Source organism: Prionailurus bengalensis, chromosome B2 (genome assembly GCF_016509475.1).
Source record: "Prionailurus bengalensis isolate Pbe53 chromosome B2, Fcat_Pben_1.1_paternal_pri, whole genome shotgun sequence".
Lineage (NCBI taxonomy): Eukaryota > Metazoa > Chordata > Mammalia > Carnivora > Felidae > Prionailurus > Prionailurus bengalensis.
The window spans coordinates 90,418,000-90,444,677 of record NC_057349.1 but is presented as its reverse complement, the minus strand read 5'-3'; the positions used below and the strand labels follow the sequence as shown (position 1 = coordinate 90,444,677).

The following is a 26,678-nucleotide window of genomic DNA, read 5'->3' as shown; positions in this document are numbered from 1 at the left end:
TCGAATTCATGTTTTGTTGCCCTCATGGATGTAGGCAAAGGTAAACAAGAGGGCCTGCTTTGGTAATAATCTAGGGATTCAGTACCTAAAAGGTATACTCTGGCAGGTAAGGTGTAAATTCTTGCATCTGACCTTTTTAAAATATTGTTTATTTATTTATTTTGAGAGAGAGAGAGAGGTAGAGATAGAGGCAGAGAATGAATCCCAAGCAGGCTCCATGCCGTCAGCACAGAGCCCTATGCGGGACTTGATCTCACGAACTGTGAGATCATGACCTGAGCCTAAATCAAGGGTTGGACACTTAACCAGCTGAGTCACCCCAGTGCTCTTGCATCTAACTTTAATAAAAGAGCTGTGATTTCACATTATTTTCCTTAATGCCCAGGTCTTTTTGAACTACTGTTTCCAGCCTTTCTTCTCTTGCACACAGAAAGTAATATGTAGCTCATCTGCCACACAAATTAATGTTAACATGTTTTTGTTCTTTTGGGTCTTATTAGTACCAAAGCAGGGAGAATTTTTTCCTTAATTGTGGGATAACTGACATGCAATATTATGTTAGTTTCAGGTGTACAGCACAGTTATTTGACATGTGTATACATTGCAAAATGATCACCACTGTAGTCTAGTTACCATCTAACATGCTTTAATAGGCTTTATCAATTGTCATGAATGGTGCTAGCCATAAATAAAGGGGAGGAAATCTATGAATTGAATAGATGTATATACTTTTCTCCTTTCAGAAAACCTTCTTCAGTTTGCAAAAATAAATCCCTGAAAGTTTATTGGTGAAATTGTTCTTTAACCCAAACTTCAAACAATAATTTGACGTCTTTATCTCTCTATAAACCATTTCCAATAAACTTAAAGTGTATTACATCTCATATCAATTTTATCTTCTTTATAACCCACAGCTATTCTGAAAACACATTGAATTTTCAATCTATTTTTTAAAAGATTTTAATTGATAAGCTTAAAATATGTATGTATGTACATATTCAAGTCTGAAAACAGGAAAGAATAGGATAAGGGAAACAAAAGATGATACAATGATATGAGTATTTTTCATTGACTTTATTTTTTTTAGAGTACATTATCTATTTAAATTCGAGTTAGTTAACATACAGTATAGTATTGGTTTCAGGGTAGAACCAGTGATTTATCACTTACATACAACACTTGGTGCTCATCCCAACAAGTGCCCCCCTTAATGCCCATTACCCATTTAGTCCATCCCCCCACCCACCTCTCCTCCAACAACCCTCAGCTTGTTCTCTGTATTTAAGAGTCTCTTATGATTTGCCTCCCTGTTTTTATCTTATTTTTCCTTCCCTTCCTCTATGTTCATCTGTTTTGTTTCTTAAATTCCACATATGAGTGATTTAATTTTTTAACTGAGAAATACTATGACTATAGCTGGCTCTATATTTCCATTAACAAATGATTTCCATTTGTAGTAGATTAAAAAGCATGAAAATATTGTATGACGCCAGGAGATAGAACTGCCATGAAGCAAGACTAACGTAACCTTTGAGGAGTATTTACCTATGGGTGCACTAAGCACATGCTTAGTGGGTTGTCAATGTATTGAAGAATGTCAGTGTCAATTAAGAGAACAAGTTTTACAATTGTAGAGTCAAATACAGTTAGCAGTAGAAATAGGCCAGGTATTGCTAAGCTTAACAAAAGAAGTACTTGGTCAAATCGCTAATCCAATACTTGTAAGAAATGTTTTGATATAGTAAATGATAGATAAAAGCTTCTGTATATTCTTAGAATCCTTTCACACTTTTAAATGCTTATAATTAGACCAAATGAAAAGATTATCTTTAAGTGGGTAGTACAGCACAATAGACTTCAGAAAGCTTCTTCAAATCATTTTAAGAAAAAGATGGGTGGATTATAAATAAATAATTTTTAGACTTCCAAAATTGGATTATACATACTTAGAGATCTATAATCTGAAGAGTTAAAAAAAATAATAATTAAATATTTAATTGCTGCAACTCAAATTTTTAAAGGATCCTAAAATGAAAATTACACTACTGAGTTTTAAATATATCTGTTTTATGGATATTTTAAGGAATATTAATACTATGAGCGTACATTTGGAGGATTTTGCATCATCCAAGGTAGGCTGGAACCTTATCAATAACTATTTATAATATCACTGACTGTAAAGGTAACTTGGATATAGTTCTTGGCATGTAGTGTATTTCAATATATTTATGATGAATGGAATGAATAAATATTTCTCTTTTTCCTTTCAAGTTATTTACTAGGAGAGGATTGAAAAGGGAGATTTATTATGTGTGGATTCTCACAATGTTTTTGAGATTATCTGCCAAATCTGAATTGTCTACCAACAAATGTAGTCTGTTTATTGTAAACATTAGTGTGACCTTATCAAATTCATGGAAACAGGGAAGTCTAATTCAGGCTGCTTTCCTGGCAAGACTGCCAGGAGCTCATATCTTGCCATGGAAGCCTGATGAAATTTTCTTAATGGATGAGTATTTAAAAGCAAATAATGCTAAATGAATTTAATCCTGAAGGATTAATCTTCCAAATGCAAAGATCCATACTATGGTGCAAAATCATCATCCAATTGACTCACTCTGTTTCACATCTGAAACTAATATAAACCTTGTATGTTAACTATACTGGAATTAAAATAAAAATGTAGTAAAAAAAAATAGAATCATCATCCAGTTAGTGGTTATTTCTTCATGTATGAGAGCTACATTTTAATTCCTCAGTAGAACACAGGAAACAACATTGAAACAAGGTACCATTTCCTTCCCCAGAAGCAACACAGAGCTAAATGCATGTAGCATTTCCAAAACTAACACAAATGTGTGGATTTTGAGGTGTTAAACACCTTTACTTATTCTTGTGGATTTACAGGCAATCTCCCTTCAAGCACTATAATATAATTTGGAAGGCTATTTCCCCCTGGGTGACTCTACCTGTAAGCTTTTGTATGACAATTTGGTGACGGTTTATTGATGATGTGATGCTATTATGAAGGATCCTTCTACCCCCAGCTCCTGTCCTCATACCCACATAACAATCCTTTTCCCGGTTGGGGCTATAGGAAATGAGTAATGCTTAACCCATTTGTGTGATCAACTCACTTAAGCAGCTACTGTGAAATGTTAATCACAACTTTAATTTGTACTGCATTAGCATTTTGATTAACTTGTAGGCTTGCTAGCACACTTGAAGCGCTTTTACTCATAGTTACAGCTCGGAAATGACTTTTTGATTAATTAAGTTTGTTAGACAGCAGCTGAGCTTCCTGAATGCTAACCTTCTGGGGGGAAAAGTTCAGGAGAAAGTTCCAGTGAACAACTGTTGCTATTGAAAAGGATTCTTATAAATGTACTTATAGCATTTTAATTATTGACAAAATATTGTATCATTACTTGCAGCTGACCTCAACCTTTAAAAGAGTATGCCTTTCTGTCAAGAAAAGCTTTTTTTTTTTTCTTTCAGTTTTTCCCATCATTGTAAAACTTCTGGGAGCTCTTGAACTAAATAGTGCATTTTCTAGCAGATGTGTAACAACTAATGTTCTAACAAACTGCTTAGGATGAATTTCCATAGTCTTTTTTTTTTAATACTTTATATTTTAGAACAGTGTTAGATTTATTGAAAAGTTGCAAAGAGAGTACAGAGAGTTCCTATATATTCCACACCCAGTTTTCCTCTGTTAGTAACATCTGACATTAATAAGGTACATTTGTCACAATTAATGAACCCATATTGATACATTATTATTAACTAAAGTCGTACTTAGAATTCTTTAGTGTACTTAAAGTCCTTTTTCTTTGCTAGGGCCCCATTAAAGGTACCACATTACATTCAGTTGTCATATCTCCTTAGGTTCCTCTTGGCTATGAGTTTCACAGACTTTTATTTACTTATTTTTTATGATCTTTCCATAGTATTTTGCATTATCATGACATTCCATAAATAGTAACTTCTGTAAATTAATGAAAATCTTTTTCTCCCATTCTAGACTAAACCTTTCTCTTAAGTTCTGTCAATATATTATCTTTATGTCCTCTAATTTGAACAGAAATGGCAACATTATCTAACCATTTCAGCCTTTGTCATGATCTTATTTTCACGTGGTTGTTGCAATCTGTACACTGCAACTAGATACCCAAGGGTGACTAGCAGGAGATGTGAGGAAAAGAGAAAAAGTTCCTTAAAGAGAGCAAAGGATAAAGGGAGGCAGAAGAGAGGGTACAAGTCAGAATGCTAAGGGGGCTGTGGGTAGAAGAGCTGGGGCATCATCTGTCCTCTCCACATGTACTCTCTACAGCCACAGACTCTTGATGACAGTGAGGACTAATTCACAGACTTTTCAAACTAAATTTAGAAAATGTTAAATAATGGACCTTAGAACTACATCTTATTATCCACCTGTTAATACCATTTGATGTATCTTGAATGATAGCTTTTCTTTAGTGTTCAGTGATTCTATTTTCTTGCAATGAAGTTGACTTAATTCGGTCACAGTACTCAAAGTTCCTGTGTTACCCTTGAACCATTTAAATCCAGAATTCAGTTGGATTCCAAATGATACATAATACGTGTATATCAAATATTAAGATGTACTTATAATGAAATTATGGATTCAAATGTATTCGAAAATTACTTTTTCAAAAATTGTGTTGATAAAATTCGTTCAGAGACAATAATTGATCAAACTCCTAATTTGTCTGGAGTTTCTATTTTTCCATTATGTAGGGGGGGAAAGGACACATGTAAACCACTTTAAATTCTTCTTGAAATAATACAGGGTAGGGGCACCTGGCTGGCACAGTCGGTAGAGCATGAATGAGACTCTTAATCTCAGGGTCATGAGTTCAAGTCTCAGGTTGGGTGTGAAGCCTACTTAAAATAAAATTTAAAAAAAGCCAAGGTAAATGTAAATCATTCAAAGGTAATAAAATATAGTGTAATGCACCCAGGTAATTGATTGGCAAACCAAGATCAAGTCTTAATTTCACTTTTGAGTGGTGTGATTGCATGGTCACTGAACTCACGAGCTTCAGTTTCTCTGTGAAAGGAGAATGATTACTAATCCCTGCCTCACACTTGGTATCATTAACAATCAAAGGTGAGCTATTTACAAAAGTGTTTTATAGTCTCTGCACTATTATGCAAGTATTTTCCCGACACCATATACACATACAGTCTATCCAGGTTGACTTGAATAATATAATTCACTCTTTAGGACTTTTAATGATTGAATGAAATTTTATTTGATATATGGAGAGACATGTTGTCAAGCTTGCATTGTTAAATATAATCTATGATAGCAGAAGGTATGAAAAATATCTCTAGATTTGGACAAATCTGTCCTTTGCAGAAGTAGTAACACCACTGTGAAAATGTGGTTGAATTTAAATGCCAAGACCAAGTCTGATATATGCTTAGGGAATTCTTGAAATTGATTCAAAATAAATGTTCAGGACATGAGTTGTATTCAAGTCATAAAGCATGCCTTTGGCTCCAGGACTCCAAGAGTCTAAAAAATTTCCTTCCAGAGAGTGTCCATTTTCTAAACTTGTCGTTGTTTATGGGAGTGAGGGGTGGGGTTGATTTTTGTAGTTTGTGGTGGTGGTGGTTTACCTTGGCATAAAGCCACATACTGCAGAAGTTCCTTAGTTTTTACCTGGACTTTTCTGGCTCCATAGTGGCACCTCGGTTAAAACCCCTGGTCTCCTATGAATAAATGACAGCTCCACTGTTTCTATTAATTATGACAAGATTTTAATAGTAGTATAATTTTATAAATGAATACAGTGCTAGAAATTATATTTCCATTTTGTCACAGCTGGAAATGACAAAGAGTTCTCAATCAACAATCAATTGAAGTTCATTCCAACTTAGGAGGAGAAAGTCTCATACACAGAGTCAGCCCCCATCCATTTTCCCCTACACTTAGAATTATCCTAGTTTTGCCCTGTAGTAGGTAGCATGCTAAGTAGAAAGTGGATGAGAGATAAAGGGGGATTAAGTATTTGCCTAATATTACTGCTAAGCTGGTAAAAAATATCCACAGAGTTATATCTCCTCAGTGTACTAAAACCACCTTTGTTGTTTGGTATTAGATCTCTGTAAGGGACTTTGAGATGAGTTGGGGAACTGAGCCGTGATCTCCAGCTGTTACCAAATTCAGTCCCACTCTGGGAAGGAGCATACCTACTAGGTTTTATCTGTCAGGAGGACTGCTACAAAGGACCATGAGACACAGGGAATCCATCGTAGGCTCAGTCATGCGGAGATACATCACTACAAGTTACTAGGACCCTCAAGTCCATTTACCTGGACCATCCCCTGGCCTTAGCTTCTTTAGGGGTATACCTCTGAACAGTACCCAGGGCTTGCCCACTCAAACTGAGAACCAAGCCCACATCCACCAGTTTGGCCGGAGCCTCAGGGACTGTCATTAGCCTTGTTCCCTGACTATCTCATAATTGGCACCTCCCCTGATGAACTGTTTTGCCCATTCCATGCATCTGCTCCTGACCTTGCATGCTCTGGGCCTCACGGCCCTATACTTCTCGATGCAGAAATTCACGCCAAAAGGCCCAAAGGAAATCCTTGTTAGAAAAAATGGACTATTTTAGAGTGTTCTTTTCATTTTATCATGGAAAAACTTTAGAAATAGGCCCCTGTTTGTTGAGATCTGTGTTCCAGGCAGTATATTAGATACCTTATTTAGTACATTACCTCATTGTACCTATATAGTTCCCCTATAAGGACATGTAATAACACCTTGAAATTGGAACAAAATTAGGATTCAAATCTATGTCTATCTGACACCGAAGCTTGTAATATTTTTCCTACACTGCACTGCCTTCAGCAAGTTTGCAATAATTTAGGCAGAAGTTGTTATAATCATTGTAATTGGGTTTTTTACCAATATTCTTACACACACACACACAATACTCTGTGAGTGCACTGGGCTAGAGTTAACAGAATATTTCTAAATTCTTGATGCCAAGAAATCTATAGTTTAAAGGGCAGATATGTAAACAAAGAATCACAATAGGGTAATGGTGGCATGTGTCCAGAGCAGCAGATGCACAGAAAAAGAAATACCTACCATCCATCTGGAAGAATCAGGGAGACTTCACAGTAAGAAGTAGCATTTGAGGGGCACCTGGGAGGCTCAGTCAGTTAAGCGTCCGACTTTGGCTCAGGTCATGACCTCACAGTTTGTGCATTTGAGCCCTGCGTCCTCAGTGGGCTCTGTGCTCACAGCTTGGAGCCTGGAGCCTGCTTCAGATTCTGTGCCTCCCTCTCTCTCTGTGCCTCCCTCTCTTGTGCTTTCCCTCTCTCTCTCTCTCTCTCTCTCTCTCTCTCTCTCTCTCCCTCTCCCTCTCCCTCTCCCTCTCCCTCTCTCTCCCTCTCTCTCTCTCAAAAAAAAATAAACATTAAAAAAAGAAGTAGCATTTGAGCTAAACTTGAAGGGTTGAATCAGAATTTCCCGGGTAAACAGAGCAGGATTTGCAGAAAGAGAACATTAAGAGCAAGGACAAAAGTGGGAAAATAGCAGTAGTTTAGTATTGCTATTTTAGGAGTACAGAAAGGGGCCAGAATGATAAGCCAGGACGGGCTAGATCACAGACCAGAACTATCATGCAGAGAAGTGCTAGCTAGCATTGTCCTCTACACCATGAGAAGCCATCAAAGAAATGTAAGCAGACAAATGACACGATCAGTGTCATCTCTGTGATAATTTGCTTTGGTAACCATATAAAACATGGATTGAAGAAAAATTATATGAGATGAGAATAAAGGGGTAGTTATTAATATTCCAGGTAAGAGGTGATAAAGGCCTACACTAAGGCAGTGGTAGAGGTGGGGGGTGAGGGGTACAGAGAAAACAGGCCCAACTCAAGAGTGATTGAGCAGAGAGCAACACTTGGCTCACCACATTTGGGTGGTTGCAAAACCTTTTTTTATCCCAGATTCTTGATCTCCCTACCTGCCTTTTCTCTAAATTAAAACAAGAGAAATAATAGTTTTCAATTCATGACACGGCTTTTCATTTACTTCATGTAAGCAATCACTTTGCATGATTTTTTACATTTTCACATCTGGATCATACAATGAAAAATTGTGGGGAATGCTCATAAATTTTATGAAATCTTTCAACTTCATCATGAAAACTTCAAAGTTAAAAACATATGGTCCATCCATCGAGCTCTTCATGTATGTGAGCTTTTGGTCTGGAATTTATTTCCAGTCAAGTTATAATGTAAAATCGCCATAGTTACCCACATTACAACTTCTAACACCATCATGATCTGCATTAGGTATAATTATTCATTTCTTTTTTCTTTTCGATTCCCTTACATAACTCAAGAGTTGTGAGTTGTGAACTAATGCTGGGGTTTTTTTTCCCCCTTTGGTCTGAGTACAGTGTTCCTCATGATCTTTTTGTCTCATACGCTTCAAAGAAAAACAGAGTATTTTAATCAACTGTGCAGAGAAACGGGAAGAATGCAAGCCAATTTTCCCTAGATTGATAAACATGTACATTCATACAAGTATACACATTGATATACACATATACGTACATATAAATGTATGTATTGCATTAGTATGAGGCTTTTTCATATATAGAGGACTCATGGGTGCTAAAACCCCATTTGACCATTTCATCATAGTAACCATGATATCCAGAAATGTTGACCCATTTCCTTGTAATGTGTTTATTTTTTTTTTAATTTTTTTTTCAACGTTTATTTATTTTGGGGACAGAGAGAGACAGAGCATGAACGGGGGAGGGGCAGAGAGAGAGGGAGACACAGAATCGGAAACAGGCTCCAGGCTCTGAGCCATCACCCCAGAGCCTGACGCGGGGCTCGAACTCATGGACTGTGAGATCGTGACCTGGCTGAAGTCGGACGCTTAACTGACTGCGCCACCCAGGCACCCCTGTTTATTTTATTTTTTTTTAATTTTTTTTAACGTTTATTTATTATTGAGACAGAGAGACACAGAGCATGAAGGGGGGAGGGGCAGAGAGAGAAGGAGACACAGAATCGGAAGCAGGCTCCAGGCTCCGAGCCATCAGCCCAGAGCCTGACGCGGGGCTCGAACTCACGGACCGCAAGATCGTGACCTGTGCTGAAGTCGGACTCTTAAACGACTGCGCCACCCAGGCGCCCCGACCTTGTAGTGTGTTTAAAAAGACAGCAGACTGGTTTAGCCAGATGTTTTTTAAACTATTGTACTCTTTCTTAAACTAGAAAACACAGAATAGGAAATTCAAAACTTAGAAGAAAAATGTGTCTGCCTCGGTAGTATTAAGTAATATGGCAAATTAGTTTTAGTAGCATAATATGCCTTAAAAATTATTTCCAGGAGTGCCTGAGTGGCTCAGTCAGTTAGGCATCCAACTCTTGATTTCTACTCAGATCATGATCTCACTATTCATTAGATCAAGCCACGCGTCAGGCTCTGCACAGAGCCTGCTTGGGATATATATTCATTCTCATTCATTCTCTCTCTCTCTCTCTCTCTCTCTCTCTCTCTCTCTCTCTCAAGATAAATAAACCTTAAAAAATTATTTCCAAAAATATTCTAATAGGTTTTTACAACATTTTCATAAATATTTTATTGTTGGTGAACTCTTTACCATGAAACTATCATTTTAAGCATTTACTACATCTCATTTCTCTTAGCTTTATGTCTTCATTTCCCAAAAACAAGAGAGTACACTCCTAAAACTGTATAAAGTAGCTGCCTCAGATCATGATATTAACTTATGTGTCTTTAAGTCAGCATTCTCCAGAATCTAATTTAATTGAAATAGCTTTGCCTGTGTAAACTTCTCCTTTGTTTAAATAAGATTTCACTGTTTAGTTTTGCCTTAAGCAAATGCAGCCGTTTGTTTGTCCATAAAACAGTAGATTAAATGTATAGGCTAATATGAATAGTTTCTCATCCTTCCACTTGTACCACTGGCAGTCGCCCTATTTGTAAGTGTGTAGTATATTATTTTCATTGAAAACCGAGGCTCTGTCTTTAGTCCACTTTTTGGAGAAAATAAATTTCTGGCAAAAAACCTATTGCCTTACTATTACTGATACTAACTTTGGAAAAGACTTCCAGAGATTCACTCTTTAAATCCGGCTTCCAGTGCTCTTGATACAGTGAATTATATAGGTATTTGTTCTTAAAGTAGATTGAGTTTTTCTCTGTTTTATTGCTGGGTACCAGTATTTCCTGGCTCTATGTGCTACCCTACAAACAGCTAAATATTTGGCACTTTACAGGAAGTGGTGTACAAGTGCTATGAGAGTTTGGGGGTTGTTCCTACCAATCCAACTGTGGTTTACTTTCTGGTTTCTATTTTGGTTAATAGTAATTTAGAGGTATCATGCTCATTTTATGTTCGTTTGCTTTTTGTTAAGGTTAACATTAGATCCCCAATGGAGAGGGCAAGGGCCATGGTATTCTTGTAATATGTGCATTTTTCCCCCTGTTCAGGCAATGTTGGATGTGGCTGCAAACCAGGGCTGGCTGGTGACTGCCCTGAATATCACCAATCTGGTTCAGATGGTGATCCAGGGTCGGTGGTTAAAAGACTCTTCTCTTCTTTCAGTACCAAACATAGAACACCACCATCTTCACATTTTCAGGTAATTGTTTTAATTTTCAATGTGACTGGTTTTTTTTATTTCAAAAATAATATTTTCTTTACATGTGTGATCGCTTAAATTTTATGCTATGCTTGAGATATTGGTTCTTTACAGTGAAAATGCCTGTCTCCCAGAGGGAGACATGAGCTAGTGATATAAGCTTCTCAGTTGGGATTTGGTCATCTACCACAAGCTGAATCACAATTCATTTTAGCCTTCTATTACATTGTTTTCTATTTACAGCATTACCTACATGTCCATTTTAACTGCATTTATTCCTTTACAATATCAGCCTTCATTTTAAAAGATGTTATGAAAGTGCTGTGTAATCGAAACCAAAATGAATTACCAATTTCTCTAATTGCAGAATAGATTTGAGGGATCTGGAAATCCATTGTCAAAGGTAAATCATACATCCGCAAAATGTCCAAAACTGGGTAGTTGTATATACTAGCAGCTCAAGATATAACCTATATTTAAGAGTTATATTATCATCCAACTATTTAACCTGTAGGTCCTGTGTACATAGCTGCAAAAATTCTAGCAAAAAAAAAAAAAAAGAGCGGTACATCTTGTAAGCAAGATTGGCAGTATTTAAATAAAAGTGTTTCTTTCACACTAGCATTTCACATCAGTTGAGAAATACTTTGCAGCTAAAATGTTGGTTTACAGTCATGTAGACTGAAAAACAGAAGAAAGCAGTCTGGCTGTAGGCTGCCATCATGTACTTGCTGCCTGTCAGCTAGACTATGGCGTGCACTCATTTGAGGCATCTAGACACAGAGGCCAACCAGAACCTCACACACACATGGGGGTCTCCAGGGAAAGTCCCTGAGTTGGCCTCAAGTGTACTGGGTGCCAAGGCAATTATTTCCATGGTGCTTGAGTCCCCAGCATGGGATGTCCTGGAAACTAAAAGGCATATTCAGAGAGTGAGCCATACCAGCAGCAGGTGGCATGAGGAGAAAAGCAGATACCTCATGTCTGCAGCTCAGTTTCAGGAACCCTTCCAAGACAGTACTAAGCGTTACGGGAGTTGGGTTTCAACAGTAAAGTAGGTACATAAGAGTACTACTATGACACAGCACGCAGGGCTGTTATGGAAAGCTGCTTGGGGTCTAGGAGATTTCATCCAGCTCTTTGCTGTCATCCTGAAAAAGCTCTATTAATATAATTTTAATCATATTTTTCTTCTTGTTGTATAAACAAGATAGTAAGATTTAGGTGGACTGTGTTTCTGTGCCATAAATCTCAAAGATTCCCAAATGTACTTTTCATTGTAGGTTCCCAACAACTTAAGATGAAAACTTTATTCAAGTAATTATATTAGAGACATTTGCCCGCATCCTTTAAAAAAAATATCAGGGCTTCAATTCAGTGCTTTATCCACAGGAAGCACTGGTATACATTAGTGCCTTCCTATAGAAATTCACCCCTTACCCGTAAACCCTAAGTAGTTACTGAGCTCACATTTGATTTACACATCTTATGTCATAATAGCCAGACTGCCTTGGATTAATATCTTAGAGAATGCTGGCTGATTTTGAAACATAATGATTATAGCCTTTAAAAAGTTGTATAGTAATCTTAATTTTAAAAAACTGTTGTTATCAGGTAAACCATCATTGTCAGGAATTCTCATTTATTCTAGGAAAGAATTAGTTAGTGTTGATATTATTTTTCAGGAAATGGAGCACAGGCACAAAAGGCGGACGTACTGGGTGCCATGGCTTCATCGAGTGCCTTCCTGAATTGCTCCATGCCTGTGGAGGGAAGGACCATGTATTCAGCTCGATGATGGAAAATGAGCTAACAGCTGTAAAAATGAAGCAGGTAAGATCATTGTTTCTGTGTTTCAAATCTTCCTTATTCTGTCTGGGAAATTGTACCTAGAGTTTTCTAACCTAAAGCATTGGTTTTGGAGTCTGATTCATCTGGGTTTAAATTCTGTCTACCATATGCCATGATTATGAACATGAAAACATCATACCTGTCTCATGAAGTTTTGTGAAAATTAAGCAGGATGTTATTATATAAATTGCTTTATGTAGTTCCATGAGGCGCCTGGATGGCTCAGTCAGTTGAATGTCCAACTCTTGATTTCAGCTCAGGTCATGATCTGAGAGGGTTGTGGGATCGAGTCCCACACTGGGCTCCACACTGAGCATGGAGCCTGCCTGAGATTCTCTCTCCTCCTCCCTCTGCCCCTCCCCCGCTCACACATGCGGAAGCACATGTGCACACTCTCTCTCTAAAACAAAAATAAAAATTTTAAAAACAAAATGTAGTTATGTAGTTTCTAAAATAGAATAGAGCTCAATAATATTAAAAATAGTTACAGTGACAATAATTAGTAGCATTGGCATTATTCAAAGTTGATTGTGTATTAAAGTATTAATGTATTAATACTGATTAATGTATTAAACCAGTTTAGAAAGGACTACAGTAGCTTGTCCATCACTAGGCTATATTACCCACTTGGGTATAAATTTCAGTTGAGTAGATTTTCATGCAATTCCCTCAGTTACTTTTTTATGCCCTCCCCCTTTATTTTAATTGCTTATTGTTCCTAGGTTCTAAAGTATTTCTCTAAGAAACCCCTTTTTTGTCTACCACATAACTTAGATAGAGAGCTAAATGTGTGTTGTAAAAGACAACATAGGTCATCTCTCTAAACCTAGTCTTTGGAATGGCCAAAAATATGAATGAGTGATGCCAGAAGTATTTGGCATATATAGACTTTTAAGTCTTAAGCAGTTTTAGCCTAAACATGTCAAACATTCAGGATTTATAACATAATTAACATACTGACTTGCAAATGCAAGTATTAAGATAAAGAAACTTCTAAACCATGTCATTCTTTTTTTCCAGTGGAACTTAGTTTTGAGCAAGACTTAGAAAAAGTGTAACAGGCAGTGAAGTCTGATTGTTCAATTTCTGTTGAACTCCAAATTGGCACAAAAAAACAACCTAAATTTTCATAATAAGTGCCTACCTTTCTAACTAAATTACCATCAAAATTATGAATAAAAACAATATATTGAAATCAAAACAAGGCTTCTGTTAGCAACAACAGATTTCTAACCTAACATACATTGATTTCAAGCCAAGTTTTAGATGTGATGAAAAATTAGAACATTGTTATAATTAGTTCAGGGAGAACTCAGAAGTAAACTTACTTAATTTATTTGCATAAATTGCCATTCTGTTATCTTTAAAACCAAATGCAAATTGGCTCAGTCTGATATGATGATGGTTATTTGGCTCAAAAGTGCTTCAATTTGCAGAGCAATCTGGTGTCGGCTCTGCAGTGAGGCGATCCCAGGTAACATACAAATCCTGAATTATTCCAGAAATTAGTATGTTTAAAGCATCAATTTAAGTGCTAATTGCAGTAGTAATGAGAAAAAGCAGTACGACTGTGAGATTTGCATCTTCTACCCCATCAGTATGCCTGGAACGGCTGCTGACTGGCAGAGGATTTGGCTGCTAATTAAATAATTGTATGCATGGCAATGCTCTTGCCTGATTCAATAGATGAAGATTAATCCTCAGATAAATATGTTTGGCTGGTATTGAAATGTCTTAGCAATTTCTTTAAAAATAGCTTATGTTTTTTTGTATATATGTGTGTGTATACATACACACACCCAACAAGTATGTGTGTACACACCAACGATGAAAAAAAAAATATTTAAGCACTACTGAAAGATTACATATATATGAAAACCAGATTTGACTTTTGGGGGCTTTATAAAGTAAAATCCCAATGAGTTGCTAATAACTGGGAACACCTCTTGGTAACTAATTTAATAGTACGAGTAAAGAAACATGAAGTCTTGCTTCCTGTAGTAATTGTTGTTTGTGTTGTCTCACAAACTTAAATGCTTTACAGAAATTGTGTATTAAGTGTCCCCTTGATCACTTTTCCACTCTGGCCAGTCTTAGAACATCAAGTGGTATAGCTTCTATACTCAATGACTGTTGGCTCTAGGAGGGGATAGGGCCATCTGTTACCTTGAATGAAGCACAGTGTAGACCATTCTGTACCTTGACTATTTCAAGATCTATTCCAGACATCATTTCAGATTCACAAGACAAGTTATAGGATTGTATTTGGATTGAAAATTTGCATTGGATTTACATTTTTTGAATTCCTAAGGGGTAGTTTGATTCACAAGGGCTACTTCATTTCAATTAGGTGTACTCGGCAGCACTAAAAGTCTTAGCAAACAGAAAATCAAAGCCTATAAGGAAATCTATGGTATATATTTAAGAAATTAAAGAAAAACCAAAATTAAAGTACTCTTAAAAACTAACTTAAAAGGTAACTGATTAGTAACTGATTAAAACAACCAATATATTGAGAAGTTTCTTGACTGATAGTGATATTGCCACATAGTTATAAATATTAGAAAAATATGACAATAGGTAACATGACAACATTAAGTTTATTTTGTTACATCCTTTCTGTAGACTTAGGAATTCACTCATTCATTCAATAAAGATGTCACTTGATATATGCGTACTGATTTCTCAAAATATCTTTCCGTTTAAAGAGCAAGAATGAAATCAGTAAGATATTTTATATCCCTTTAAAATGCATCATTTTAATTGGTATTCTCAATATAATGCCAAAAATACATACTTATTTCCAGAAGGACCCTAGACTTACAGGGTTCTTTATGATATACAGACATATAGGAATGTTTTCCTTTCAGAATAAATTTGGAATATGGACAAAAAAATTTTTGTACAATAGTCAATGAATGATGCTGAGTGACATCAACAATTGCATCACAGCGGTTTTTTTTTTTTTCAGGTTGCCTTTATATCCCCAAGTAATGCTCTCTGCCTTAGAAGTCATGTAAATATTAGATCCGATGCTTCTCTAAAACAAACAAGTTTAAAAACAAGCATTTTTAGACTTATTGTTTAATATAGACCATAGCCACTCAATATCTAGGAGGGATTTACAGTGAAGGAGTCACAGTGTAGCTAATGATTAATACTTTTTTAGTTGCCTTTAAAAAGACTTCAGGGGGGCGCCTGGGTGGCGCAGTCGGTTAAGCGTCCGACTTCAGCCAGGTCACGATCTCGCGGTCCGTGAGTTCGAGCCCCGCGTCGGGCTCTGGGCTGATGGCTCGGAGCCTGGAGCCTGTTTCCGATTCTGTGTCTCCCTCTCTCTCTGACCCTCCCCCGTTCATGCTCTGTCTCTCTCTGTCCCAAAAATAAATAAAAACGTTGAAAAAAAATTAAAAAAAAAAATAAAAAGACTTCAGGGGCACTTGGGTGGCTCAGTTGGTTAAGTGTCCAACTCTTGATTTCGGCTCAGGTCATGGTCTCATGTTTCATGAGATAGAGCCCCGCGTCAGGCTCTGCACTGACACCGGGGTGCCTACTTGGAATTCTCTCTCTCTACCCCACACCCCTGCTTGTTCTTCTCTCTCTCTCTCTCTCTCTCAAATAAATAAATAAACGTTAAAAAAATAATAATAAAGACTTTAAACTACAAAGAGCAAAAGCACACTAGTTTGACACACATACAAATGAGTTCAAGAAAAACTGGGAAATCTGAACAAGAGCTGTGGATTATATCATGTCAATATCCTGTATTAATATTGTACTTTAGTTTTGAAAAATGCTACCATTGGAGGAAACTGGCAAATTGGTGCACAGGATCTCTCTGTGTTAATTCTCACAACTGCATTGAATCTAGAATTAATGTCAAAACAGAAGACCATGGGGGAGGGGAAGGAAAAAAAAAAGTTAGAGAGGGAGGGAGCCAAATCTTAAGAGACTCTTAAAAACTGAGAATAAACTGAGGGTTGATGGGGGGTGGGAGGGAGGGGAAAGTGGGTGGTGAGCATTAAGGGCACCTGTTGGAATGAGCACTGGGTGTCGTATGGAAACCAATTTGACAATAAATTTCATTTAAAAAAAAAAGGTTGATTTTTTTCAAAGCACACTATTTCTTACTTGATCAGTGCATTTGACATCAACCATCCCTTTATTATCTTTTCCTCTTTTTTTATTCAGGCATGGAATTTCTTATCCCACTTGCCGGTGATAGATGTTGGCCTAAGTGTTAAAGGCTGGTGGGATGACTCAGTGGAAGGACATGGTGAACTTTCTATCACAACTCTGACTTCAGACAAACGAAATGACAACAGGTGGATCAAATTGCATGCTGATCAAGAGTATGTGCTTCAAGTCAGCTTGCAGAGAGTCCACTTTGGGTTCCACAAGGTATAGTGTTTGGTTTCCATTCTCAAATGCTTCACACCAGACACGGGCATGCGCCACCACACATATCTTTTATATTACTAATGTGTCCGTGTCATTCATGAATCCTGCTTTCTCAACTGGCCTTAAGCGGCAAGAGTCAGTCTTCTGAAATCAATCATTTCTCCCCATGTGCCATTTTTCAGCCCCAGAATATCCACCTTACATAATACATTGCGTGACGTACTGCTATCATATGGTCTATGTACTCAGTCCGGCAGAATTCCCTGCAATGCCTTTTGGAGTGCAGATTCCCTGGCCGTACTTAGCAGAGTGACTGCATCAGAATCTCAGGGGGAGAGGTCTCAAAATCTGTACCTTTACCCAGCACCCCAAATGATTTTTAAGGACTTGAAGGTTTGGGAAGCACTGCCCTGGGGCACTTTGATATGTAGGGACCGCATTTGGCTGCATGGGAGCAAAGTTTTACCACTTAGCTCTGTGACTTTGAGTAAAACACTAAGCTTTTCTGCACCTCAGATGCCACATCTGCTTGTTTCCTTCACCATAATACCTGTGAGAGAGTGTTGTCAATGCCCATACAGGTCAAAAATTTAAAGTGTGTTCATTTCCAATTACTGTGCTTTTTTCTGTTACCTATGACACAAATATTAAATATTGGGGCCTCTACAGCATGTAGGCAGATTGGTTTTTAGTACCATAATTGAAATAAGAAAGGATTTGTCTTCTGTTTCACCCAGTGCCAAATCTAAAATAAGCCCTCAGGAATGAAGTGGTTGTTCGTGAGTACAGTCCACTCTCTTTCAAACACAGAATGGCAAGTAGCTTTCTGTTGTTACATCTTTTTAGTGCTGTGCTTTCAGGTCCCATCTCACTTAATTTCTAATGCTAAAAATCAGTCAGTGTAAGTTCGAGCCGATTGGCCTCTGGCAGTGTAGAGGCTCTAATATGAGCATTTTTAGAAGACCTAATGTATCCCACTTACAAAAAAATATGGTAGTAATCATACAGATAAAATCATGGGGGAAAACTACAATTTTTCTACCTTAGTATTACTACTTAAAAATTTAATCATGCCTTAATCATGCTAGAAAAACTCTCAGTTTTGTTTCTAAATGCTGTAAAAATGCATTGCTCTCAGACTTCTCTTTTAAAATGTCTTAAGTGCAACATCTCCCTCTAGAATATTTAATGATGTCTGATTGAAAGCATGTCATTATCAGTACATTTTATGCCATAATGCCAGTGTCTTAAAGAATCACTAAAATCTTGTATTTGTTAAAATCGATCTAAAGTAAAGACTTCAAGTGCTGCCATTATGGTGATATCTGATCTTGGATTGTGGTGATTAATGCATTTTACAAATCACTTGGCTTACAATTTCCCATTCCTCACAGAAATGATTTTTTAATATTGCCATATTAGAATATATGTTTTTTTATGTGAGTTTGATTCTTGGGTTGAGGGAAGGTATTTATATGATATAGTGCTTACTATCTTGAGGTCCAAGGTCTAGTCTTGATTGTCTTTTTTCCCCTAGGTATCAGTTTCTTGTGAATAAAACTTTGGAAGATTTGGTTAACAGTATTGTATCTCAATTCGTCCATCTTCAAATAGGGTACTAATATCATTTATAAGAATGATGGGAGAATTTACTAATTTGATATTAAGATTCAGGGCTTTCTATTCTAACTGAGCCAAATATGCTGGTGATTATAGCCACAAAGTAGTGTCTATAATGTGCTTTGAGAATCCTGAAAAATGGCAGGTGATAGCATATCAAAAACACCAAACAATAAAATTTGAAACATCCCAGATAGATAACACTGAACTGCGTCGATTTATGGCCTTCAAGGAAAACAACCTAGCCTTTTAACCACAACCGAAGGGCATAGAAAGTCTAAACATTATTAATGTCTTACCTCTTTTTTTTTCTGGTTTATAGGGAAAGCAAGACAGCCACGCAGTTACCCCCCGATTTCCCAAATTGAAAGATGAAGGATGGTTTTTGATATTAGGAGAAGTGGATAAGAGAGAACTTATTGCTTTGAAAAGAGTGGGATATGTTCGAAACCATCACGTTGTTTCCATTTCTTTTTATACTCCGGAACTACCTGGAAGGTAAGCAGGGTCTCACCACCCAAGTTCTGAAAGAATTAAATATGACTGTTGTTTTACATTTCATTCTGTTTTTAAACTTAGGTATATCTACACACTGTATCTCATGAGCGACTGCTACCTTGGCCTGGACCAGCAGTATGACATTCATCTCAATGTCACACCAGCGAGTATTTCTGCCCAGGTCAATGAGGAGGTCTCTGATGCCTTGATTGACCTGAAAGTGAAGTAACCTGACCCGAACAGTCCATTTGAGAGAATTGGTTAAGAAGTCTGCCTGTTCATCTAGACAAAGTCGAATTGCTTGATGTTTGCCTTGGTGGAATCAACTTCTAACCTCAAGACACCCAGGAAATTGACGGTGGCTGCAGTATTGACTCCAGCAACACAAAGTCAGCTGCGGTGGCCTTTTAACAAATGTTGCCTTTCAAAATGTTGTCTTCGTGAGTTTCTTGATATGTAAAATGAACACACGTGTAGGAAAACCTTTTGTGTATATTGAGATGATATTTAGGAATTATCCATCAAATCTTACATCTCACGGTGTAATGTTTACAGGAATGTTGGTTTCTTATTTTCTAAGGAAAACTACACTGAGACATGACAGTGTTAGGATTTGTTGTAACAGATTTCTAGCCCTTCAGCATAAAATACATAAGACAAATCTGTATGGAGACATATAATATGGGTTGTTAGCAAAATTTATACTTTGATCACATGGAGTTTCAAGAATTTCTTATAGTCAAAAATGTTAATAATATATGATGTAAAATTATATTGCAGAGCCCAATGATGATAAGGAAAGCAAAATATACTGATCTTAGAAAATGTGGGTACTATAACTGGTGGAAATAAAATATTTAGAGTGCCACTTCAAGACAAGCTGACTCAATTATCTCGCCTGCTTCCTTCCCATTTGTTCCCCCCCACTCTTCATTACCTCTGCTTCAAGACTTTCCTTCCATACTCTTTCTGATATTTATTTATACAAGGTGAGAAGTACAGTGTAACTTGTGTTATAACATGGAGAGACCACGTAGTTTTATTATCATGATGACTTATTATTTATGGAAAAGAAGAATGAAATATTGTTATGTAACATGGATCTTGGGTACTACAGTTATTGTAAAACTTCAAATTATCATAAAGCCTTTTCAGCCTGAGGTTTTATTGTCTTCTCTTACCAGGTGTCTGTCTGTCTTCCATCACTACGGCTGACTATTCACAGTGAAAGTAGCCCTAAACAGGAACTCTATATGCTTGAAGAATATGAACTGATAATAACTCTGAGCCTTCTCTCTTTCAGAAATAATCCAAAATGAGTAGGTAAAAATTATTTCATGACCTTAATTTTTTAAAAAGAAAAATCTGAAGTAAGTTTTAAATTTTTTGATTATTACTAAGTATAAAAGAACTTGGCTTCTAAGATATGTACTGAGCCCTTATATTAGCTTTCTTTTTCTTCTTTCAGAAATCTAAATTCTAAATCTAAGCAAAACAAGGAGATAAAAATTTTTGGTTTAATGAGTTCTACTTAGATCATTTTAAGGTCCTCAAAATTCTAAGAATGATTATTGATTCCAGGTTGTCGATTTTAAGTGATGGAGAATGGTTGCAGGGTCTAGAAAGTTACTCCCATAATTTCAGCCTCAGCCCTTTCACTTTCCATCATAAGGATTCTATACTACTCCTGGAAAATAAAATTCTTCCAATTTGAGGCCTTTGAATGAGATTTCAGGGATTCTACCTCGCTTGAAACTTCTACCCAAGTCTTTTGCATGTCAGTTTGAGAGATCTTGGAGTACTACAGAGGTTGCTTCCAGTCTTACCCAAGGTCAAGCACACACAGCCAGCCACATCTGAGTGGATGCTTACGTTTTTCTTGTTACTCTTCATTTGGCCTGTAATTCAGAAAATATTTTTAAAGTTTCATGAGTAACGCTATATCTGTAAATTAATATTAACCAGTTCATTACAGAGACATCCTGGAAAAGATGATGGACTGTAATCCATCTTTGGTTGAGCAGAATCACAGCACCTCCCTGTCATTAAAAATTATTTGAATCTCCAAACCCTTGTTCACTTACTTGTTATCTTTTATTTGGACTTCTTAAACTACATAGATACCATGCCTGTCCATTGAAAACAAATACAGTTACTTTGAATGACTGCACCCTTTGATTCCAAGTCATATTGGAAGCAGTTTTTAATGATTTGAGGGTTGCAGGACTGATCTAAGATGAATTTTATTCTCGAGGTTTCCACCTTGGAATCAGAAGACTGCATTTTGCAGGATGTGGAGGACTAATCTGGAGCCAGTTCTCAAACTCCCTACAGCCAATCAGGCCCATATTTCCAAATGGCCTCAAAAGTGCCCACTTTTCAGGAGGGAATGGAGCTTCTGAAATAACCACATAATTCCTGCAAATGAAAAGGCTAACACTGAGTAATGCTGACTGCCATAAAAATGAAACTGCCTTTTTCATGGCTTGTAAATTGACACCAAAGACCATCAGAAAAGGGAGATTCCAAAAATGGTCTTCATGGCAACACATCAGAATTGGTGCATATTTTCTAAAAGTAATGGTCTAAAGGGAAAAATCTTTTTTGGATGTTTAAGTCTAGGTTTGTGTCTGCTTTTTAGTCAAATTGATGCAAGGGTTATTAAAAAAAAAAAAAGTACTAACCATGGTGAACCAGCAAAAAAATAAAATGGGTGTAAAGTACAGAAGAGGAAGTTTGGATTGGGGTGGGGGGAAACTCTCACAACACAATTATAAAATAATGAATAAGCAGGCTACTGTCAGAGACCTTCATTAATCAAACGTTATCTACTCCAACATTATAGTTGTCTCTCCACCAAACTCCAGATCACACTGGAAACAAATCATTGCATACTTCTTCAAAAATCTGAAATTGATACTACAAAGGGTGTCTAACAGTCATTCTAACAAAGAATGCCAGTGACTTCAATTAAGCTTTTAAATAAGCTTGTCAGTTACAATACCAAAACAAATAGGTGGTCTATCAGGAATGTGCATCTTTACATGTGTTACTTCAGCTGGCTATTATCAGAAAATATGCTCTATTTCCCATTACAGCACAGTTTTACCAAGGGTCTAGAAGGAATAGGTATGGAGTGGAAAGAAAAGCTAGGCTTGCAGTATCAAGAGAAGTGGTTTGGGTTTTTTGGTTTTTGGTTTTGAGTTTTTTGTTGTTGTTGTTATTGTTGTTTTAATTATGTTTCTGTAATACTACCTTGCCCCTGTGTTGTGTTTGGTGATCCAAGCATATATTAGAAGATTTAGGACAATGTATTCCATCAACTCTTCTGTTTCCATTTGTCACCTACAAAACAGAGATGATACCTGCCTGCACTTCCTCTCATAGTATTTGGCTCCATTGTGATAAGGGCAGTGAGCTTCATTCATTGTTGTATACACAGTGTCTGGTACAGCAAGTGTTTTGTCAATTTCATTTAATGAATCTTTTACATGAAAATGCTTAGAAAATGATAAACAGCTGTCAAGAGTAAATAAAAGGTAAATGAAAGCCTAAGGTGATAAATTGTAAACAAACTCATCCTCAGGATAAATTTTATGGCTAAGAGCCCACCCCACCATTGCTATTACCCCCACCAAAAACAATAAAATCTTTGTGCTCAGAGAGGGATTCACTTGTGTTTCATTCCTTTGTGCTACAGTATTTCCACCTCCACAAATACAAATGCATGAGCAATTTCAGCTGTAGCTCAGCGTACATGGGAATGAGGATTCCTACAGTGGGCCTTTTCTGAAAATAGTTTCTGGGGATGTGCTTTGGTGGGGTAGTGAATGGTACATGGAGGCCCCACCGAATGGAATAGAGGTCCGACTGCCTCATTTCTACCCCTTCTGGTTTCTGAGGATAAACATCACCCTTTCATAGTCTTCCCAAGGGCCATTTCTGATGTCCAAGTCAGCAGAAACAGGGACTATTCTGGAAATAGAACAGGTTTTGAGAACAATGGTGTGGGAGCTCCTCACACTTTCACCAAGTATTTGGATGCAAGGTATGTGGCACCCAGAATGAAAGACATTTTAAAGCAAGTTCTAAAACTTCCTTAATAGCATCTGTGTACTTTTCCTAACATTGCAAGGCAATACCTACTCTGTCCAGTCTCCCTGGGAGTTGTGTTGCTCCCATGCTTGTAAAAGCGTGAAAATCAATTTGAGTGTATTCAGTAAAAACCTAAACCCTTTCCCTTTAAAAGCAAATATTTGGTTCTTCTTTCAGAAGTAACTATTTTTACACCATTTTATCCAACTTCTGAAACCTAATTCTAGCCAAAAATAAGAGGAAAAAAATACGCCACTGGCTTCCAATAGTGCTGTTTTTAGCAGGAGCCATCAGAATAATATGGACATCTTAGTAAAACCTCAATCTTATTTTCTGATACTTTAGAAAAATGCATTCCTCTAAAAACACATTACCCTTCAAGTGGCCTTTGGAGAAACTGAAACATTGAAGAAATCCTTGGATTGCAGCAAAGAACATTCTCCGTGGACAATTCCAATCAATTATAGAAACATAACGGTACCCAGATCATATAATGTACCACAATGATGATCCTGGCTCCTGTCCATCTAACAAAATGCTGCATCTCATAAGCATTGGTCCTGCTGCTGTATGCAGCTCTTCAGCCCAGAAAGATTTACTCTCGATTGATTGTTGCCTTTCGTGCTAAAAATGGTTGTCATTTGCATCTTCTATTTCAGTTTTGTCATTTCGTTATCTTTGCCACTGTGTTAATTATTTTTGGATGCTTCATCCTATCCCCAAACAATATATTTGAAACACTCATGAGGATGCATTGCATAAATATTGAATGTGTTAAAGACAGAGTCTGAGGTAATTCAGAATGAATTTAAGTAAATTGATTGGAATCAGCTTTTATTTAGGAAATCTTCTAGGGACAATTCTGACATATTTAAAATAACTAACTGTTCACAGAGATGCAATCTGCTTGTGCATTCCAACAAATCCATGAATCAGCAATCAGAACAGAAATACATCCCTTTAATATGCTAGAGAACAGCTAAAAAGAGATTCAGGAAGATGATACCAATTACAGCAATAAAATACCTGGGAAAATTCTTCAGAACAAAAATGTTTTTAATAAAATCAGATAAAGATAATGTAACAATGATGAGGTGTTAAAATGAAAAATGGAAATGGAAAGTACACCCAAGCTGTAATTACATACATGTTTTATAAGTTCAGTAGACAGAAAAATGAGATCTGTTCCACCCTGGTGAACAGTGAGGGAAAGAGAAGTGGCAACTGTAATTAAAAGTCAAATGTCTTGCATTGGATGTGGCAATGATTTCTTGGATATGACACCAAAGGCAGAGGCAACAAAAGAAAAAATAGACAAATTGGACTTCATGAAAAGTAAAAATTCTTGTGCATCGAAAGACACTATTAACAGAATAAAAAGGCAACCCACAGGATGGTAGAAAATATTTACAAACCATATATCTGGCAAGGGATCAATATCTACAAAATATAGAGAACTCCTAAAACAACCAAAACAAAACAAAACCCTGATCCAAAAAGTGGGCAAAGGAACAAACATTTCTTCAAAGAGATATACAAGTAGCCAATAAACACATGAAAAGATACTCCACATCACTAATCACTAGAGAAATGCAACTCAAAACCACGAGATACCACCTCACACCAATTAGAATAAAATAACAGAAAATAACAAACGTTAGTGAGGATGTGGAGAAATTGGGACCCTTATGCAGTATTTGTGGGAATGTAAAATAGTGGGAAAATGGTATGGAAGCACCTCAAAATAATAAAAATAGAATTACCATTTGATCAAGGAATTCCACTTCTGGGTGTATACCCAAAAGAATTGAAAGTAGGGTCTCCAAGAAATATTTGTGCGCCCATGTCCATAGAAGCATCATTCACGACTAAAACATGAGCAACCCATATGTCCATGAACAGATGAATGGATAAGCAAAATGTGTATGTACATATAACAAAATTTTATTCAGCCTTAAAAAGGGAGAAAATTCTGACATCTGTTACAACATGGATGAACTTTGAGAACATAATACAAAGTTAAATAAGACAGTCACAAAACAAATACTGTATGAATCCACTTATATGAGGTACCTAGAGTAGTCAAATTTATAGAGACAGAAAGCACAGTGGTGAGAGCCAGGGGCTGGGGAAACGGGGTAGTGAGGAGTTAATAGGTATAGAGTTTCAGTTTTATAAAATAAAACAAACTTAGGAGATGGATGGGGGTGATGGTTGCATAACTGTATGAATGTATTTAATACCCCTGAACTGTATGCTTAAAAATGGTTAAGATGGTAAATTTATGTGTTGTGTTTTTTTTTTTTACCACAATTTAAAAAGGGTATTATTTTTACAAAGTCAGATATTTTGGAGCAAAGATGAAGAATTACAAGAAAACCAAATGACACTTAAAATGTTTACTAAAAGCTCAGGACAATGCACTATTCCACTTCTGGGTGTATACCCAAAAGAATTGAAAGTAGAGTCTCCAAGAAATATTTGTGGGCCCATGTCCACAGCAGCATCATTCACAGCTAAAACATGAGCAACCCATATGTCCATGAACAGATGAATGGATAAGCAAAATGTGTATGTACATTTTACATTGTACATTTTACAATGCACTATGCAGTCACTGTATTGCCAAAAGTAAACATTCTAAATAGAAAATTTATCAGATCATTTTACCAATTTATTCTATGGAACATAAATTTGAAACACCTATTAAATGTTGGATCTGGAAATCTTTGTTTCTAGATATCAAAAATGTAGAAACTGACATAATGGATATCCCTGCACTGTTACTTGAATTTTTTGAGTTATAACATTTTCCATGCCTTTTAAAAGAAAACTAAAGGTATAGTTGATGTCCTGGTACACCTTTTCCCAAACCTATTTTTCCCTTATATCCCAGAGTTAGTTATTTCCTTTCCTGCACATGTTTTTATACTATTACTGATATAACTACATAATTTTGTTCATGCTTTTACACGATTTTCACATATACCTAAAAATATATAGCAGCTGTTGTAGGGAGCCTCCAAGATGGCCCCCAATAATCCTTGCCTCCTGGTATTCACACTCTGGGCAATTGCCTCCCCTTGAATGTTGACCAGACTTGAAGATTAATTTCTGATGAACAGTTTATGGCATAAGTGATGGGATATCACTACCAAGATTAAGTGATAAAAAGACTCTATGTTGTTTTGCGAGTTATCCAGGTTGACATAGTTTATTATACAGTATGAATATGTCACAGTTTACTGATTGATTTTTAAGTTGATGGGATTTTATATTCTTAATATGTGCTACTGCAAATAACTGCTGCAACAAATATTTTTCCTAATTCTCATTGGATTATCTTTAATGTCATAAACATGCACATAGCTAAATAATATTCAAATTAAAGATTTTAGTTCAAGAAACAAAAGAACTTAGGCACAAAGAATGTATGATTTGCCTAGACTAACATGACACGTTTGTGTATTCATAGGGCAAAATTTGATCTGCCAAGGTGAAACTATGGATTTCTCCACAGAAACATATCTAGGTAGG

At 36.6% G+C, this 26,678-nt stretch overlaps 1 protein-coding gene across 3 annotated transcripts in view; it reads left to right on the top strand.

Annotated features, from left to right (window-relative positions):
* The window catches only part of ASCC3 (activating signal cointegrator 1 complex subunit 3), a 368,562-nt gene extending 345,853 nt beyond the window's left edge, over positions 1–22,709 (top strand). For 2 of the 3 annotated variants that reach the window (XM_043592007.1, XM_043592009.1), the window contains exons 38-43: positions 10,528–10,679; positions 11,047–11,082; positions 12,365–12,512; positions 16,719–16,928; positions 18,871–19,046; positions 19,128–22,709. In XM_043592007.1, the coding sequence (XP_043447942.1) occupies positions 10,528–10,679; positions 11,047–11,082; positions 12,365–12,512; positions 16,719–16,928; positions 18,871–19,046; positions 19,128–19,275 (870 nt within the window). In that variant the 3' untranslated portion in view covers positions 19,276–22,709. The remainder of the gene's footprint in view (positions 1–10,527; positions 10,680–11,046; positions 11,083–12,364; positions 12,513–16,718; positions 16,929–18,870; positions 19,047–19,127) is intronic. The other variant, XM_043592010.1, reaches the window with a different exon arrangement.
* The last annotated feature ends 3,969 nt before the right edge of the window (positions 22,710–26,678 follow it).